Source organism: Bos indicus x Bos taurus, chromosome 4 (assembly GCF_003369695.1).
Source record: "Bos indicus x Bos taurus breed Angus x Brahman F1 hybrid chromosome 4, Bos_hybrid_MaternalHap_v2.0, whole genome shotgun sequence".
Lineage (NCBI taxonomy): Eukaryota > Metazoa > Chordata > Mammalia > Artiodactyla > Bovidae > Bos > Bos indicus x Bos taurus.
In genome coordinates, this window is record NC_040079.1 from 88,181,378 (window position 1) to 88,200,573 (window position 19,196).

The following is a 19,196-nucleotide window of genomic DNA, read 5'->3' on the forward strand; positions in this document are numbered from 1 at the left end:
CTTGCAGATCAACCTTCAGTTTGAAGAAACAAACTGATAAAGAGGGAAGTTAAATAACTTGACCAAGAATACACGGCAAGTGAGAATAAAAGTTGGGACTAATATTCAGTGTTCCTTCTCTGTTAGATTAAAAAACATTTGGAGATAAACTTTGAAGAGTGGGTGCGGCTGTAGGAAAAGAAAGGACGTTCCGGGCAGAAGGAATCTCCTGAACATTGCCCCAGGCATCCAGCAATCAAGGAAACCTGGCGATTCCTAAATAGTGCAAAGGGAATTTGGACCTCCTAACGAGGAGAATCAACAACTCCTGCGCTTTCCACAGGCGGGGCCGCGGAGGGGCGAGGCAGGTGAAGGACGATGAATTGCGACCTTCGTTTGGCGACGCTCACGACTCCTGCCGTAAAGGCCGGTGTGGCGCGTGCGCGTCTCCTTTCGTGCAGATTCCTGACGCGTTTGCTGCTGTTTTCTCACGGGTGTCGCCAGCGCTGTCGCAATGGTGAAGCTGAGCAAAGAGGCCAAGCAGAGGCTGCAGCAGCTTTTCAAGGGAGGACAATTTGCCATCCGCTGGGGTTTTATTCCTCTCGTGATTTACCTGGGTCAGTGGGAGAAGAACCTGGTAGGAGACGGGAGGGAAGAGGGTGCGGAGGCTGAGACTCCATTTTGGCCTGAGGCGTGAGGGAGAAACGCGACCACGCCGAGCACGGCTCTCGAGGCGCTCTGGTCAAGTGTGGTCCGTCTAAGCTGAGTTCGAGTTCTTGTTTTATCCTCCCCCCACCCCGCCTCCTTTTTTTTTCTTTCTGGTCTTTAACAAGTCACGTAATATTTCCCGTGCTGTCTGTAAGCAAGAGGTGACCTACTTTTCTGGATTTGGGGGACCTGAAAAGTCCTCATGTGCGTGGACCTGAGGGCCTAATGTGTGTGAAAGTGATTAGTTCACATTTGGACACTAGGTGTGTTTTCGGGAAGGTTATTGTCACCTGTCGTGGTGGGCCTAAGTGGAAAGAGGTTCTAAGCCTCATGGGTATGCCACTGCCTCGAGGCATGATTATGACAATAGTTGGTGGATGCTTCTGCGTCCTCACGTGCAGGTCAAGGTTTTACGCGCGGGGAAACCGAGGCATAGAACAGTTTTGTTCTTCGCTGAACGCCACACAGCTGTCAAATGGGGGAGCTATGAACTCAAGCAGTGGGCCTCCAAGGCCCATCCTCTTAACCACTATGCTGTATTGCGGAAATTTGAAAGTGGTAAGGCTCATATTTTTGCCTAGGGCCGCACACTGAGACTTTACACCGTTTCTCGCCTGGGGTAGTTTTGTATTTTTAAACTGATTGCCCAGTTCAGGCAGTAGGATGGAGTGGATAGCGTTCCGCCTTTGTCAGTTTGAGCATAGAGTTTGACATTGTGTAAAACTCCGGTTCACATTTCACAATCCTTTGATTTTTAATTAGATGCTGCTTCTTGTTTTTGGTTTTATGTTTTTTAGGTGTCATGTCTTGTAAGACGCGGTGCATTCGCTCAGCCTTGACGGAGCGTTTGATTATGCTGGATATTCCGTAGGCAGTTGTGGCTCCCATTTCCCCATGACTTGCAAGCCAACTAATAACCTGGAGATACTTCAGAATGCAGGGCTTAAAAAGACCCTTTTCCTCCCTTATTTTGAACGCATTTTTGGGGGGGTGGGGGGCGGGGTTTGGCTGCACCGTGGTCATGTGAAACTTCCGCTACCAGATACTGAACCTGCACTCCCTGCAGTGGGAGAGCGGATTCTTCACCGCTTCCCGGACTACCCGGGAAGTCCCTACTACACATGTTTTGAAAACGACTTACCTATTTGGCTGTGCCAGTTCTTAGTCGCAGCTTGTAGGATCTAGTTCCTTGACCAGGGATGGATCCCTGGCCCCCTGCTTTGGGAGCAGAGAGTCAGCCACTGCACCACCAGGGAAGTACTGCAATTTTAAAAGAAGCATTAGTTCCCCAGATTTTAGTAACTCTGTGTAGGTATTGAAAATTAGAGCAAGTAATTAGTCTGCTCTTACAGGCTGTTATTCCCCTTTCTCCCAAACTGTCCTCTTCCCCAGCCTTCGCTTAACTGTAAAAGGGCCCAGCAAAACTGGGAGGAGCTGTCCTTCTAGCTAAGGAAGTTAAGGGGTTTTTAATTCTTCCCCTTCTTTGTTCTGTGTCGTTTTTCCATTGTTGTGTATGTTGGGTCCCATTTTAGTCTGCTCCTGCTTTCTTTGTCCGTGTGGATTCTTTGCTCTTCTATGTCTTTTTCAGGTACCTTTTCTCCTCTCCTTTTTGAAATTCCTTTTCTGTTGCCAGAAAGCTGCAGCTGGTTGTTAAAATCTGTATAAGGAGGGTTTTGGTCTGAAGAGTAGACAGTGCTTTTCTTTTCCACTCTAGAATTATTTTCCTTTTTGTGCACACTGGCTATTTTCTTTTTACTAGGACTACCAGTAATCCTACAGTTTAGTGCTGGTACCCTTGTGTCTGGCTCGGGTGGAGACTGACGTTAAGGCTATCTTTTTATCTTTCCTTATTAACCATTGTTTTTTCCTTATACTGTATCTAAGCTTAATTTTAGGTCCGACCTAGTTCCCATGCTTTACTTCTCCATCAGCTCTCAGTAAAACTTTGCAAGTGCATATTGAATTTCTTGTGTAGTTTAGTTTCTTTCTTTTTTTTTTTTTGTAGTTTAATTCCAAACATAACCTTTTAGGGCTTCTGGAAGTACAGTGGGAATATAGTGCTATAAAATAGGACAGTGACCCGATAAAGCATCTGTTTGGACATTTACCAACAAAAAGATTTTAGTGAGTTACCTGTTGGAAGACAATTCTCCATAGTGTCTTGAATTTCTACAAATCTTGTGAGCAGAGGCAGTGACCACCCTTTGTTCATGTTTTTAAGGATGTTTGTAGGGTGGATAGCTTTGGAAAATAGTACCAGGGTAAAGGGGAGGCATGCTGTCCCTGCCCATTATAAAAGATTCTGGTTCCCCAAACACAGGGTCAGGGATCATCTTTAAATGCTGATTAGTCTGATTACAGCTATTGCTTGTAATAAGAGCATTGATTTAATTAACAATAGCTTGAAGTTTTTTTCCCTCTATCTCCAGCCTTTGGTTGCTTTGTAAAGAGAGGTTCATGGGGATAAAATGTCTTCAATTTTTTTCTTTAAAAAAGTATAATTTTTTACAGAAATAGACTCAAGAGTCACAGAACAACCTCGTGCGGGGTGGGGAAGAATGAGGGGAAGGGATAGGGAGTTTGGGATGGACAGGTATACACTGCTGTATTTAAAATGGATAACCTACTGTACAGCACAGGGAACTCTGCTTAGTGTTATGTGGAAGCCTGGATGGGAGGGAGTTTGGGGGAGAATGGACACATGTATATGTATGGCTGAGTCCCTCTACTCTCCACCTGAAACCAGCACAGCATTATTAATCAGCACAGCATTTTTAATCAGCTGTATTCCAACAGAAAATAAGTAAGTTAAAAAAAAAAAAAAAAAGCTTTAAAAAAAAAGTCTTAGTACTGTTTGTAGTTCTTCATTCAGTTTGATTTGGTAGTTTGTCTTTTTTGTGGGTAATGACTAAGAATGAAAGATCGTGTGTGCTAAGGGCTACTATTATAGGAGTAAGTTAGTTTGTCTTCCCTACTGATTAGTTCTGCACATGATCACATATTCTAGTGAAGATTCAAAACTAATCTGTTGCACAGGTAAATCTAGGTAATTCTGGTAGATGTGGATGTCATTCTAGCTACCAAATACTGATTTAGAAAGAAAACATTGTAAATTTTTTGTCTGCTAGAGTTTTAATTGGTCTTTATTCTCTTTCTTCCCTCTCCCTTTCCCCCAGGATTTAAGAGGGGTGCAGATCCTGGAATGCCTGAACCAACTGTTTTGAGGTACTGCTCTTACAAATAAGCATTGCAGGGCAAATGTTTATATATAAGTACTAAATCATGGCAAGCAGAAGAGAAGTAGTGCTAGGTATTGTAATGGAGCTTTATCAGTCAGGTGTAGTTTTGGGCTATTGGAAAATTGCAGCAATTTGCAGACCAGTCTAACTTTCATTATCAGGTAACTGCTTTCTCTCCTCTTCCTAATTTTTGTTTACTGTGCTGTGTTATAACCATAATGAAGTATGTTTTAAAAGGAAAAGAACTAATGTATCCTGCTACTTTAAAAGCTGAATGTTCTTAATTCCCATATTCCTGTCCTATCCTTATTAAAATATGTGAAACTTTGTATCATTCTAACAACAGTACAGTTAGAATTGATTCTAACAACAGTACAGTTAGAATTGATAGCCCATGTATTTTCCAGTTGTTGATCACTTAGGTTTTCAGTTTTTTTTTTAGTATTTTAATTAACAATATAACAAACATTTTTATGTGCATAGGTTTTATAGGTTTAGATTTATTTCCTTGTGATAAATTCTCATGGGATTAATAAGTCAGAGTATGGACATTTGTGGCTCTGAAAATGCATTCCTTTCAAATTTCCTTTCTCCAAAACAGCCTTGATGGTGTTGGATAAATACTGGTGAATACATACACACACGCAGCTACACGGAGTATGTGTATTCATATACTCATATGCATGTGTGTGTACATACTTGTGAAAACCACGTGTGTGTGTGTGTGTGTGTGTGAAGGCAGAATCTGGAACAGGAAGAATTGCTCTGTAGAAAGGACTGGTACTCATAGCACTGGGATGAGTAGCGCCCCTGCACGGGTGCTGTGGAATACCACCTTGACCTTCTGTCTTCCAGACATTTCTTGTGGATTGTCCTAACAGACTTTTTACTGCTATTCTAGATCTGTTTCTTCACACTCCTAATCTAAGCTACTACTTTCTAGAATGGTCATATCACTAACAGTCATTTGTAGTGTGTCAGCCACTGTGTTAAGTGCTTTATATACAGCATCTCTAGTTGTTACTTCAGTCCTTCAGAGCTGATCATACAGTCAGTGCGTGGTCGTGTATGTCTGTCTTGAAGGCCTGTACACTTTCCACTGGGTCATGTGGCCTCCCGCAGATAATATGATCTGCTACTTTACTTAGCACAATGCCATCTGATATGAATTTCCTCCACCTTCTCTGCCTTGCCAGTCTCTCCTTTTCTCAAAGCAAGGTTTTTTTCTTCTTTAGGGTACTGCCAAACGTGCCATCTACATGTCCATTTATGCTGTTATTCTTTACTGATAAAATTCTTCAATGAATGGTCTTCACTCCCTGCTTCCTTTCTTCACTTCCCTCTTTTCTGAATCTTTTGTGGTACAGCCTCTTAAAACTGCTTTCAGAGGTCCCCATCAAGCTTTTTGTTTTTAGTTTTTACTCTTTGAACTATCAGTTTTCCTTTTTGTAAAATGGGGACTCAGGTAATGTGTCTGCTACTGAGTAGCTGATTGACCTTAGACCAGTTACTTCCTAAGGGAAACAGTACCTTAGGAAATACTATCAGAGATGGGACTACCTGGTCAAGCTGTGTGAACATTTTTCAAGGACTGAAAATTATCATCAAATACTTCTTTCCAAGAGGCTGTTAACCTAAGATGAAGTTTCGTTTTTTATAAGTTTATAATATCTGATTTATAAGATTGTCCTGAGAATTGAAAAAGATTATTGTATGTAAAGTATTAACAGTGCTTGACACATAATGTATGAGCAATAAACTTAATAATTTTTAGCCTTTCTCTGTCATGTCCTTCACCCCACTTTTCTTCTGTGAAAACTAGGCTCTAGCTACATGATACTGTGTGTGAATCTCAGAATAAACTGTATTTTTTTCATGCCTTTGTCTGTATGCTTGTTCTCTGTCTGCCTGGAATGCTTCTTCCTTCAGTTTCCACTAGATGAAAACCTACCTTTAGAAAAGCTCAATCTCAAATTTTTTTTTTTTCCCCTCAGTCTCAAATTTATCACCTCTTCCTTAACTCTTCCACCTTTTCCTAGCAGAAACTGCTCCATTTTTTGTGTTCTGTGTCTCATTCTCTGCTTTGTATTATGCTTGTTGCTTGTTTTCATTTGTTTTGTCCTGTGAGTACCTGAAGTAGCTGCCAGATACTTGGGGAACACTTTGAAAGTGCTGAATTAACTTAATTAAAGGATCCTAACTTCTTTGTGGTATTGGGACAGGAATTGATAATAGCGTTTCTTCTTGTACAGTTTTTAGACTGGACCTGCATGCTGGGAAACAGCATTTCGTGCCCCAGGTGATACAGAACCCAGAAATGGGGATACATGTGCCCTTCTGTTGTATTGGCTTCAAATATCCCACCAAGAGTTGGCCCTTCAGAGTGAGGCGCCACCCCACCCCCCGCTTTTTCATGTCCTTATCATCATCTCAGTGCTCCTCTCCTTTCTGGTGGTGGTAATCATTCTTTTCTGTCATTAGGAACATTTTCTGATTTCTTTCCCGGGGTATTTGTGATATAGGAAGGAAATGAGTGCTGAAAAGGGTTATCCTGTTACAGAATTTCATATACTATGCTGCTTATACTGGGAAGACTGACTAAAGAGGTCTTCCTGGGTTGCCTCATCTGTACCCTGAAAGGAATAGACTTGTATTTGTCAGGGTTTTCAGTAATGTAAATGTTTTATTAATGTAAAACTCAGGAATATAAAGTTTATTGTTTATATATAAATTGATTTATATAGTATTTATGAAAATAATGTAGTTCAAGATTTACTGGTGTATTTTCCTTGTTAAGTTGTTGGATTCCTTGGGATTAGGTCCCCATTCATTGGTGTCCATCCTCTTTCACACAGGATGGTTCTGTGTATTAGGTTGTTTGATGTAAATGCCTTATTCAAAATGCAGTATTTAGTGAATAAGGGGCAAAACATTATTTAGGCAAAATACATGAATATTAACTAACTGGGAGAATGATTGTTCCCATTATCTGTATAAGACCAAGGAAGATTTTCTTTTCTGTTTATCTTAGATGCTCATTACCAATGAGGAAGAGACCTTGATAAATGAATATTTTGTTTTCATATCTTAACTGTATGCAAATATACTTGGGATTTAATGGGAGATTTTAATACACTTTTGAAAATTGAAAATAAGTGCATGTTGGTTTGCTTTATACACAAAAGGAAAATACTTTCTAAATACAAACTTAACAGAATGCTCTATTGTCATTTCGTAATGCAATTTTATTTAAGTTGACTTACTAGAAACTACATTTTTAATCAACAGGGCTGAGAAATAAAACACATCTTGTCTCCTTCCTGTATCTAACAAGGATATACCTTTATTTTCTGGTTTCATCAATCCTTCATGTCACTCTTTTGATTGACCTCAATATATGTTTTCCTTTTTGTTTATAATAGGTAACTACAATTAAAAGTAATAAAATTGTATTTCTTTAAATAGGTCTCTGATTTTTTTACTCAGTGAGATTGATGCTTCTGCTAATTCTGAATTTGGTGGTTGAGTAAACGTGAGCATAAATGTATAAAATCTTCTAGTTCTTAAGCTGTGTTTGAGAAGTTTTTACTTTGGGGTTTAATTTGTTTCTCCTCTTCACAAACATTTTAGCTTACTTTGGGGATAAAGGACTGTTTGGTCATCTGGTTTTGGAAGCAGTCAATGCAGAGGAACAACATGGAAGGTGTGCTCTCTGGCTGGGATAAGAGATGGGACATCGTTCAGACGGTCACCAGTTGGATGGCACAGGGCTCTTACTTCTCAGATGCATCTGTTGCAGAGTGGAACCTCTACTGACTTATTTATGATAGACTGTATTAAAATAAATGTTTTTAACAATGTTATGTCTTGAGTCCTTTTTGAATTGAACCTAATAGGACTGTCAGGTAAAAATTTAGCCATTTGGTACTTTTTCAAAACAGGGATCTATGTGTCTAGATGATACTTTGAAAAAGAAGCACATTTCCAAGTTAATTCATGTCCGTTCACTTAACAAATGGATTCTAGTTTCCCTTTGCAGTGAATTAATAACTCCTTTTGAGATGTTCTGAGGTAGTAAAAGGAGAGAGAGCTCTCTGTGACATACTGGGCCCTAACTTCCAGGGATGACGTTCTGATGAAATAGGATTCTTTGGCTGTGTTGGCAGGGCATGAGAATGGCATTGGAGGCTTATATGTCTGATTTGTGAGTTAAATGTGAGTCTTAAGATTTCCTTCACTAGGAAGCTGGAGGTGGCTGAGCAGGAGCCCATGGAGAGCTACGCAGAACAGTAGTACTTCCTATTTTCTGATAAAGGCGTTTATGGGAACTAGTTCAGTTCTGTGTTGTGGTTTCCTGGGACTTTATCTGTATTTGAAGGCACCCCTCACCTCCCTTTTTCTTAAACTTAGCTTCTGTAATTCTAACAAAATAGATCTATTTATTTATTTTGGGGAATTGTAATTACAGGAAAGTAGGCTTGAAACAAGAGATGACACATTGGATTGAATGTTTTAAACGTCTGGGTCAGAGAAGGATCATGAATGTAATCTCAGGTAACTGGAGCAATCATTACCAGAAATTTCCTCCTTATTTCTAATGTAAAGCCCTCTTGGTGATTTAAACCTATTTTCTCAAGTTTTGTTATCTTTGCCATGGAGATGTGGACTATTTTGGAAGCTTACTGCATGAGGGAATTTTAAAGTGGAATTCTTGAGAGCTAACTGCAGGGAAATCATTTCTGGTATGTACTTAATGTAATTGCTTTAATATTTCATGAATCTGAGCACGTATGCTTTTGCTAAGAGCTCTGACTAGCTTTTAAATCCCCTAGAATTGCTTACAATTGTGGCTGCCGCCTTCTACACCCCCATTCTTTCTACTAAATGGGTTGTCAGTGAATTTTTGTTAGTATTTTGGTACACATTTTTCTTTTTCACTCAGACTTTCTAGAACTTGAGAAAATAAAGCTATGGCAAGTGCCCCATTTGATAAAATACTTACATGGATAAGAAACATAAGTGGTTTTGTACTTTAGGAGCTAACTTGTAGCTGTTTATAAAGCCTGCAAATATTTTTGAAGTAAGAAATTGGGAATTAAGGAGAAAGGGACTAGTTCCTAGTTCTCATATCTGATGAAGCTAAGGAACAGAATTTAAGCATTTGTTCAAGGCACAGGGTAAGAACTGAGACTAAGTCTACACTTTAAAGTTTATTTCTGAAGGTTTGTGAAATGTTTATAATTAAGCTCCTACATTTTATTGAACTTTAGATTTTAGGACAGTGCAGTCCTGTTGAGCAAACATGAGTCTGTTCTGTGTTAAACACTAGAGAGTCCTTACAAATATGATGGTTTCTTTTTATTATTTTTAAAAAATTTTAAAAGTTGGAATATAGTTGCAATGTGGTGTTAAATTTTTGCTGTGCAATAGATTATTTCTGACCTTAATTTTGCTTAGACAAACCCTGAGCTGACAGGACCTGATTTGAGTCCTGGTCCTGCTACTTAGTTCCTACTGCCCTTCATACAGAGATCACTTACTCTTTAGACTGGAGTTTCTTCCACAAAATAGGGATAATACTTGTCTCAATGCGTTAGTCCCTGCTGCTGCTGCTGCTAAGTCGCTTCAGTCGTGTCCGACTCTGTGTGACCCCATAGACGGCAGCCCACCAGGCTCCCCCATCCCTGGGATTCTCCAGGCAAGAACACTGGAGTGGGTTGCCGTTCCTTCTCCAATGCATGAAAGTGAAAAGTGAAAGTGAAGTTGCTCAATCATGTCCGACTCTTAGCGACCCCATGGACTGCAGCCCACCGGCTCCTCCATCCATGGGATTTTCCAGGCAAGAGTACTGGAGTGGGGTGCCATTGCCTTCTCCGGCGTTAGTCCCTAAACCACAAGAATACTTGAGTGAGTAGCTGTTTCCTTCTCTGGTTGGCATAGCTGATCCTAGACTAGTAATCCTAGTCATAGAAGCTTGTTAGCAAAGCACATTTTCAGCTCTTCCTGGATCAGAAATGGGATGACCTCCCATGATCTGTGTGTTTTAATTAGCAGTCCATGGGGTCGCTAGGAGTCGGACACGAGTGAGCGACTTCACTTTCACTTCTCACTTTCATGCGTTGGAGAAGGAAATGGCAACCCACTCCAGTGTTCTTCCCTGGAGAATCCCAGGGACTGGGGAGCCTGTTGGGCTGCTGTCTATGGGGTTGCACAGAGTCGGACACGACTGAAGCAACTTAGCACCAGCAGCAGCAGCAGCAGCATTGTTTTAAATTAAACTTGTTATCTGAGATGTAGAATTCAATACAGTGTAAGAACCCATATAGAAAGATCCCTGTACGCCTTACCTAGTTTCCTCAAGTGGTAGCATCTTGTAAGACTATGATTTCAAGATATTGATGTTGATACAGTCAGAACCTTTCCATTACCACAGGCATCCCTCAGGTTACCTTTTTAATAGCTAACCTCCCTCCCTCACACCCTTGGCAACTAGTAATCTATTGTCCATTTCTATGGTTTTTCTCATTTCATTTTTGTATGTAAGAAAGTTACATAAATGGAATTATACAGTAAGTAACCTTTTGGGATTGGCTTTTTTCCACTCACTGTAATTCTTTGTAGATGGGTTGAGGTTTTGTGTTTATTCAGTTTATTCCTTTTTATTGCCAAGTAGTCCATGGTGTGGATATATGTAGAGGACATTTGAGTTGTTCCCAATTTTTAACTATTATGAATAAAGCTGCTATGAGCATTTGTGAACATCTCAAATGAACATGTGAACATGTTTGTGCGATCAATCTGTATTTTAAAAAGCCCTGTCATGACTGTACAACTCAGATTTGTGAATACTGTCCTAGGCTTGCAGTAACCTTCTTGCTTCCCAATAGGCATTAAAGTCTTCCCTATCATATCCAGAGTGATCCTTTTAAAAGTAAGATCACATCACATCCTGATCAAAACTCTCCAGTGGTTTCCTGTCTCACTGAGAATAAATGCCCAAATCCTTTCTGTGACTACGAAACAGCTGGTTTTATGTGCCTTTGATCTGTTACTCACCTAGGATCCTTCATGTTCACTTGCACTCTTGCTATTTTGATTTCTTGTCCTTCAAAAAGGCCAGGCATGTTCTCACTTTGGAATATGAGTTAGCTATTCTCCTGGAATTCTTTTTCCTGGGGCTTCCCTGGTGGCTTAGAGGTTAAAGCGTCTGCCTGCAGACGAACCCGGAGACAAACCCGGAGTTCGATCCCTGGGTCGGGAAGATCCCCTGGAGAAGGAAATGGCAACCCACTCCAGTATTCTTGCCTGGGAAATCCCATGTACGCAGGAGCCTGGTAGCCTACAGTCCACGGGGTCACAGAGTCGGACACGACTGAGCCTTTGATCTGTTACTCACCTAGGATTCTTCATGTTCACTTGCACTCTTGCTATTTTGATTTATTGTCCTTCAAAAAGGCCAGGCATGTTCTCACTTTGGAATTTGAGTTAGCTATTCTCTCTCCTAGAATTCTGTTTCCTAGATTTCCATGTGTGTGGCTTTATTCTATTCTCTGCCCAAATGCCATTTTGATAGAGACGACTTCTCTGATCCTTATGTAAAATGGCAAGCTCCACACCAGTCTTGTCACTCACTGTCTTTTTTAAATTTTATTTTTTAAAAATTGAAGTATAGTTGATTTACAATATTAAATTAATATTAATTAATAATTAAAGTGTTAGTTTCAGGTGTACCACAAAGTGATTCAGTGTTCATACACACACACACACACACACACACACACATGATTCTTCTCCATTATAGGATATAAGATATTGAATATAGTTATCTGTGCTATGTAGTATGTCTTTGTTTATCTATTTTATATATAGTAGTGTGTATCTATTAATACCAAACTCCTAATTTATCCCTCTTTGGTGACCGTAAGTTTATTTTCTATGTAAGTCTTTCTGTTTTGTAAATAATATATATCATTTTTTTGATTCTATGAGTAAGTGATATCATGATATTTGACTTTGATTCTCATTATTAGTATGATAATCTCTGGTTCCACTCACATTGCTGCAAATGGTATTTCATTTTTTTATGGCTGAATGGTATTCGTGTGTGTACGTGCCCATTCATCTGCCAGTGGACAGTTAGGTTGCTTCCCTATCTTGGCTAGTGTAAATAGTGCTGCTGTGAACGTTGGGGTGTGTGTATCTTTTTGAATTAGAGTTTTTATTTTTTTCAGATCTATGCTCAGGAGTGAGAGTACTGGATCATATTTAGCTCTATTTTTATTACATAAGGAACCTCCATACTGTTCTCCATAGTAGCTATGCCAGTTTACATTCCCATCAACAGTGTAGGAGGCATCCCTTTTCTCCACACCCTCTCCAGCATTTATTGTTTATAGATGTTGGCCATTCTGACTGGTGTGAGTTGATACCTTCATTGTATGTAGTTTTGATTTACATCTCCCTGTTAAGTAGTGATATTGAGTTTCTTCATGTGGCCACCTGCATGTCTCATTGGCCCATTCTCACCTTTTACCTTGTCTTCAAAGAAATTTTATCCACCTGATTTTCTGTATATGTATGTGTATAGTCTTATCTCACTTCGAAAATGCAAACTACATAAACACAGGATATTTTTATGTATTTTTAGAGGCTAGCACAGGTCCTGACATGTAGTAGATGTTCGATAAGAATGAATGGGTGAATAACATTATATGTGTTAAGTGTAAAATGCTTTGAGAACTGGAAACTTACAAATCATCATAAAGGGCCAGTATTATTCTGTGTTATTCATAATTGGTAAAAAAGCCTTCATGAAAGATGACATCAAAAGATGTTGCGGGGAGATGATATGAGAGAGGGATCGTTTACTATGACTTTGCACTTTTTTCATTTAGTCGCCACAACAATGCTATGAAGTAGGACATTAACTCCATTTTACAGATGAAACAGGTTTGGGTCATTTTCCCCGAATCACAGAAAAAACTTGTTTTTGAAACCATGTCTGCTAACTAAAAGCTTATGATGTTGTTATTGATATGTGCCACCATTAAAAGTAATTTATACAACTAATGAAATGGTATAATAGACATTTACAGCAACTACAAAATATTAACATTCCAAGTTCCATAAAGAGGGCCCATCTACTTCATCCAGTATCCAGGGCTGTATTCACAATAGGACATAGAGTAGTCAAATTCACATCACAAATGTAATTTACTTGAAATTATTATGCCAGCTGTAGTAAACTAAATGTTTATTTTTGTTATCTTTCCTTGAATAGCCTGTGTTTCTATTGAGATATTTTACATACAATAAAACGAGCATATCTTAAGTGTACAGTTTGGTGAGTGCTGCCAGTTTTGTATACCCTGTAACCACCATGCCAAGGTGGGGCCCAGGATCTCCTTGAACCTGGGATCCTTAGTGTTTCACACATGGTAGGTGCTCAGCAAATGCTTTTGAATTAAATGATAAACTTTTTTAAGGTTGATCTAGAAACTGTATGCTGCTGCTGCTGTTAAGTTGCTTCAGTCGTGTCCGACTCTGTGCGACCCCATAGACAGCAGCCCACCAGGCTCCGCCATCCCTGGGGTTCTCCAGGCAAGAACACTGGAGTGGGTTGCCGTTTGCTTCTCTAATGCGTGAAAGTGAAGTCGCTCAGTCGTGTCCGATTCTTATCGACCCCATGGACGGGTAGCCTACCAGGCTCCTCCATCCATGGGATTTTCCAGGCAAGAGTACTGGAGTGGGGTGCCATTACCTTCTCCAAGAAACTGTATAGGGAAGTTTGAATTGACGTTCTCTTTCTTTCCTGTAAGAAGCAGAGATGTGTGTATAGTCCATGGGGTGACCCACGAAGAGTCGGACATGTCTGAGAAACAGCAGTGACAGTCTTAGAATTTTACTCAAAACTGGGATGATGAATAAAAGGTCCTGCAACACATTCTGTTACATCAAGCAGAGTCCAGAAGATAAGGAAAAGGGCATGGAGACAGAGGAAGAAATACATTTTTTTCTGGGAAAAAAAAAACTGCCACTAACAGGAAGTGAGCTAAGAAATGTCAGCAACTCCTTCATGTTCCCTAATGTCTACTGAGGAGGAGACTATGAACAAGAAAGAAGCTCCTAGAGAGCAAAATTAGAGGTCCCAGGGTTTCCGTGGAAGTAGAACTGAAAGCCCCAGATACTGCCAGGAAGGGAAGTCTGTTTCTGCCCCCATATGATCCTATATTGCTACAGTCCAGTGACCACTAGGTTTTCCTCTCTCCCTTTTTTGAATGGCAATTTTAATGCTATTTTCTTGCGCCTATTCTGCCTTTGTATATTGGATAAGTTGGGGGTGGTTAACTTGTCTTTAAGCTCTTAGGTTGCTGGCCCCTGGAGGGCACTTCAGTCCAGGTGGGAGGTGCACATTTCCCAGAATTCCCGACCTATAACTTGGTTGCAATATCTAGATGAGGCTTGAGAATTAGTATATATGAATATTTGGTCAGCAAAAGCGGACATGTCAGAGAATCAAAAATTCATTTTCTGTTTCTCAAATTGTGATATGTAGCTGCTTGTTGCAATCAATCTAAAAGGCTCCCATACTTCTTGGCAGTTAGGTGTAACTCTGACTAACAATCTGATAATTGAGATAGAAGCAGAAGTGTTGTGTGGTACTTCTGGGAAGTCTCCGTAAAAGGGAAGTTTGTTTCTTGGATCTGAAATCACTGGATTACAGCTGACCATAAGGTTAAAGGCCATGCCCGAGGAATGATTGAGTGGTATACTCTTCGGAGTCTAGCAGGTCTCTGTGACTAATGAAGAGACCCTGCTTGCTCACACTTTCATTGACTCATGTATTATCAAATTTTCTGGTCTTTCTAAACAGATAAGGTATTGTTCTTTATGTTAGCATTTTTTTTTTAAATGAGTGAGGTAAGCACCTTTTCATATTTTAAAGAATCATTTATGTTTCCTTTAGCCCATTTTTCTGTTGGAGTATTGATCTTTTCCATACTGATTTACAGGCACTTTATATTTTAGGGACGTTTTATCTGTGATATTAGTTGTAGATATTTTCTCTCAAGTTTTCATTTGTCATTTGATTTAGCTTAATGACCATCCTTGCCATGTAGAAGTTTTGAATTACATTAATTAGATCATTGACTTATAAAAATGCCATTTGGGTATTATTTCATACTCACAAAGTCTTTTTCTCTCTTGAGGTTGGAAAAAAATATTTTCCTAAGGTTTCCTTGGTATATGTTTTTTGATTCTTATTTGTTAGGAAACATCATTTTTACTTTTTAATTAAAAATATTATTTTTATACAACTTTAAAAGGTTATACTGCATTTATAGTTTTTACAGAATATTGCTGTTATATACTATGTATTGTAACATCCTTGTAGTCAACAATTTGTACTTCCAAGTCTCAACCCCTGAATTACCCCTTCCCTCAACAGGCAACCACTAGATTGTTCACTCTGTCTGTGAGTCTGCATTTTTTTGCTTACATTCACTATTTTGCTGTATTTTTTAGAGTCCACATATAAGTGATATCATATTGTATTTGGCTTTCTCTGACTTATTTCACTTAGAATAATGCCCTCCAAGTCTGTCCATGTTGCTGCAGATGGCAAGATTTCTTTTTTTATGGTTGAGTAGTGTTCCACTGTGTGTGTGTGTGTCTTTGTGTTTGTTTATATGTATATATACCATATCTTTATGTTTTGGTATATTTTGGTTTACATTTTATATTTTATTCCATTTGTAATTAATAACTAAAATGGTTTCTCATTTTACTTCACCACAACTTCTCTTAATGATTTTATTACTACCCTGACTTCAGGTTCCAGGGAGGAGATAAGATCAAGTAGATCTTACCTAAAATAGTTAGGATCAACTGGAGACATAGAAGGTGAAATGAAACAAGAAGAGGTTTTTGTAACAAATCCCGAAAGGATCACATTCGTTCCTTGGAGTCATACCCTCTTGCCTTTGGACCTCAGCAAATGCTTGTTAATTCTCCCTCTCTGTTCCTGCTCCCTCCCAATCCTCCCCATTTTCCTGACTTTCTTACCATAAGGGCAAGGGCCTGGTTGATTTGTTTGGTGTTATATCCCTAACACCTGGACTAGTACATGGTACATAGTGAGGTCTCAATATTTGGTAAGCTAAGAAGTAGAAAGAGGAGAGTGAAAAAGTTGGCTTAAAGCTCAGCATTCAGAAAACGAAGATCATGGCCTCTGGTCCCATCACTTCATGGCAAATAGATGGGGAAACAGTGGAAACAGTGTCAGACTTTATTTTTGGGGGCTCCAAAATCACTGCAGATGGTGACTGCAGCCATGAAATTAAAAGACGCTTACTCCTTGGAAGAAAAGTTATGACCAACCTAGACAGCATATTCAAAAGCAGAGACGTTACTTTGCCAACAAAGGTACGTCTAGTCAAGGCTATGGTTTTTCCTGTGGTCATGTATGAATGTGAGAGTTGGACTGTGAAGAAAGCTGAGCACTGAAGAATTGATGCTTTTGAACTGTGGTGTTGGAGAAGACTCTTGAGAGTCCCTTGGACTGCAAGGAGATCCAACCAGTCCATTCTGAAGGAGATCAGCCCTGGGATTTCTTTGGAAGGAATGACGCTAAAGCTGAAACTCCAGTACTTTGGCCACCTCATGCGAAGAGTTGACTCTGGAAAAGACTCTGATGCTGGGAGGGATTGGGGGCAGGAGGAGGAGGGGACGACAGAGGATGAGACGGCTGGATGGCATCACTGACTTGATGGACGTGAGTCTGAGTGAACTCTGGGAGTTGGTAATGGACAGGGAGGCCTGGTGTGCTTCGATTCATGGGGTCGCAAAGAATCGGACACGACTGAGCGACTGAACTGAACTGAACTGAAGAAGTAGAAATGCATAGAATGTTAATTGCCTACCCAAAATCCATTTCTGTGTAACCTCTGAATTTCTGCTCAGCTCTGTTCTCCAGTTTCCTGGAGTCTAACTTGCCCTGTGTTCATACAACTCAGGACCAAGGATCTGAGAAGTTTCTATAGATTCACTATTGGATGCATTTTTAATGAGATGTATATGCAAGAAGCAGATACTGCTCTGATGTGAGGAAAAAAGTTTTGTAATAGTATGTGTTTACTGTCTTGAAGAACTCCCTCCTCTGTGATATATTTAATGCTGAGTATCTTTTAACAGGACCATTCTCCAAAATTTAATTTTTTTCTTTTGCTTTTTTGGGTCTTTAAGTAATAGATTGAAGGAAAGTAAATAAAATACCTAAGATTATGCATTTACATTATTTCTCATATTGATGAGTTGTTTAAGTGGCCTGTGGATCAACTTACATGCAATTAGAGCAAATAGTGGAACTATTGTCATTTTTATTATCATCTTTCCCTTCCTCATTACTGTTATTTAAAATAAAGTCTCTATTTTAAAACACCACTGTTCTTCACTTGTATGTCTTAGAGTACCAATTTCGAACCTCAGTAATTTGCTTCTCTGCATTATGTATTGTATTTCCATATCATGTTGAATGGTAATCTGTAAGGGCTAACAGTTGAATTGCATTATGTTAATTTGCATATCCATTTGCTCAGTGTCCAGACTTTGAGGGACTGAGACACAGGGTGAGCACCTTAAAAAAAATTTTTTTTAACTTTTTATTTTGTATTGGAGTTAGCTGATTATGTTTTTGATAGTTTCAGATGGACAGCAAAGGGACTCATCCATACAGGTGAGCACCTTTTTGATGGAGGGTCTGAGACCAAATTTTGGGAGAGTGGTCAGTCCAGTAGGGGTCCTGAACTTGAAGAAGAGTGCAATGGTTTGGCTTCTGGACTCTGGATATGGAGAGGGTGGAGGCTTTGAAAGGAGGAGATTTAAATTGTCCAGACATTCTTCCGCTTAATTTTAAACCTAATTCTTAGTTATGGACTGTCTTCAACATCCTAATACACCCATTGTAAGTTGAAAATAAGAAAAAAAATGCATTTAATATGCCTAACCTACCAAGCGTCATAGCTTAGCCTAGCCTGCCTTAAATGTGTTCAGAACACTTACGGTTGGACAAAAATCATCTAACACAAAGTGTTGAATATCTGATGTAATTTGTTGAGTATGGTATTGAAAGTGAAAACCAGAACAGTTGTGTGGGTATGGAATGGTTGTAAGTGTATTAGTTGTTTGTTGTCACTATCAGGTGGCTGGGAGCTGAGGCTCCCTTGCTGTCCAGCATGACGAGAGAACATTGTACCACATTTCACTAGCCCAAGAAAAAATAAAAATTCTAGCTAGATATGGTTTCCACTGAAGGTGTCTCGCTTTCACACCATTATAATGTCAAAAACTCAAGTTGAACCATTGTTAAGTCGGAGACTGTCTAATTTTATTATGTAGATGTTTATTACCAGGTAAGTTTTAGTTAAATCTCACTCTTATCCAGCTGTTTCCCTTATTAGAAAAATAATTTGTTTAGGGTAAAGGAGAATAAAAAGGTAAATAACAGAGTATCTTTCCAAAAAGATTTTAGATGACTCATTTTCTTCTATTTTTTTTCTCTTTCCATGAGTCAGTGGGGATTTATTTTATTGATCTGTCTTCAAATTCATTAATTTGTGTTTTCTATTGTGCTGATAAATTATTAGTTTCTGATATTGAACTTTTCCTTATTAGATGTCAACTTGATTTCTTTAAAAATAAAGATTCCAGTTCTCTGTTGATGTACTCCCTCTTGTTATCTTCAATTTCTGTTTTACTTTACATGTTAATTATAGTTATTTTGAAGTCATTTCTGCTAACTTCAGTATCTGGAGCATCTCATCACTCTAACGCTTGGCTGTTAGTCTCTTTACCTTGATTCTTTTCCCCTGGTAATTTTTTATTTCATGTGTGAAAATAAAGGAAACCTCATTTAAAATGGAATCAGGAAGACTTGAAGGGGGAAGCTCTCACCCACATATCACTCCCCACAGCTTACAGACCCCAGTTGGAAGAAAGAATTCCTTCTGACCCATCAACAACAAGCTGTCCACTGCCTACAGCCAATAAAGAACTTCCACAGCCCTCACTAGTTTTTCCTAAAAGCCTAGTAAAGGCCCACCTTTCCCTACAGACTTGCCTGTGGTGCACCCTGTAGTTTTGCATGTTCTGAGCTGCAATTCTGCTCTTCCCGAATAAGCTCATTTTCCAACTGGCTGTGTTTTTTTGTTTTTTTAACATAAGCTAGATATTGTGGATAGTATTTGTAGAAGCTCTAGATTGTATTATCTT

At 39.3% G+C, this 19,196-nt stretch overlaps 1 protein-coding gene across 2 annotated transcripts; it reads left to right on the forward strand.

Moving 5' to 3' along the window:
* The first annotated feature begins 350 nt into the window (after positions 1–350).
* On the forward strand, positions 351–16,229 carry TOMM7 (translocase of outer mitochondrial membrane 7). Of its 2 annotated transcripts, none has more exons than XM_027539943.1 (3): positions 351–596; positions 3,864–3,912; positions 7,557–7,789. In XM_027539943.1, the coding sequence occupies exons 1-3, from the start codon at positions 494–496 to the stop codon at positions 7,570–7,572; spliced, it is 168 nt and encodes a 55-aa protein (XP_027395744.1). In that variant the 5' UTR covers positions 351–493; the 3' UTR covers positions 7,573–7,789. The 2 variants fall into 2 exon arrangements, with proteins under 2 accessions (XP_027395744.1, XP_027395743.1); XM_027539942.1 differs by lacking the exon at positions 7,557–7,789 and adding an exon at positions 15,762–16,229 and having other exon boundaries at positions 412–596.
* Positions 16,230–19,196: the final 2,967 nt, after the last annotated feature.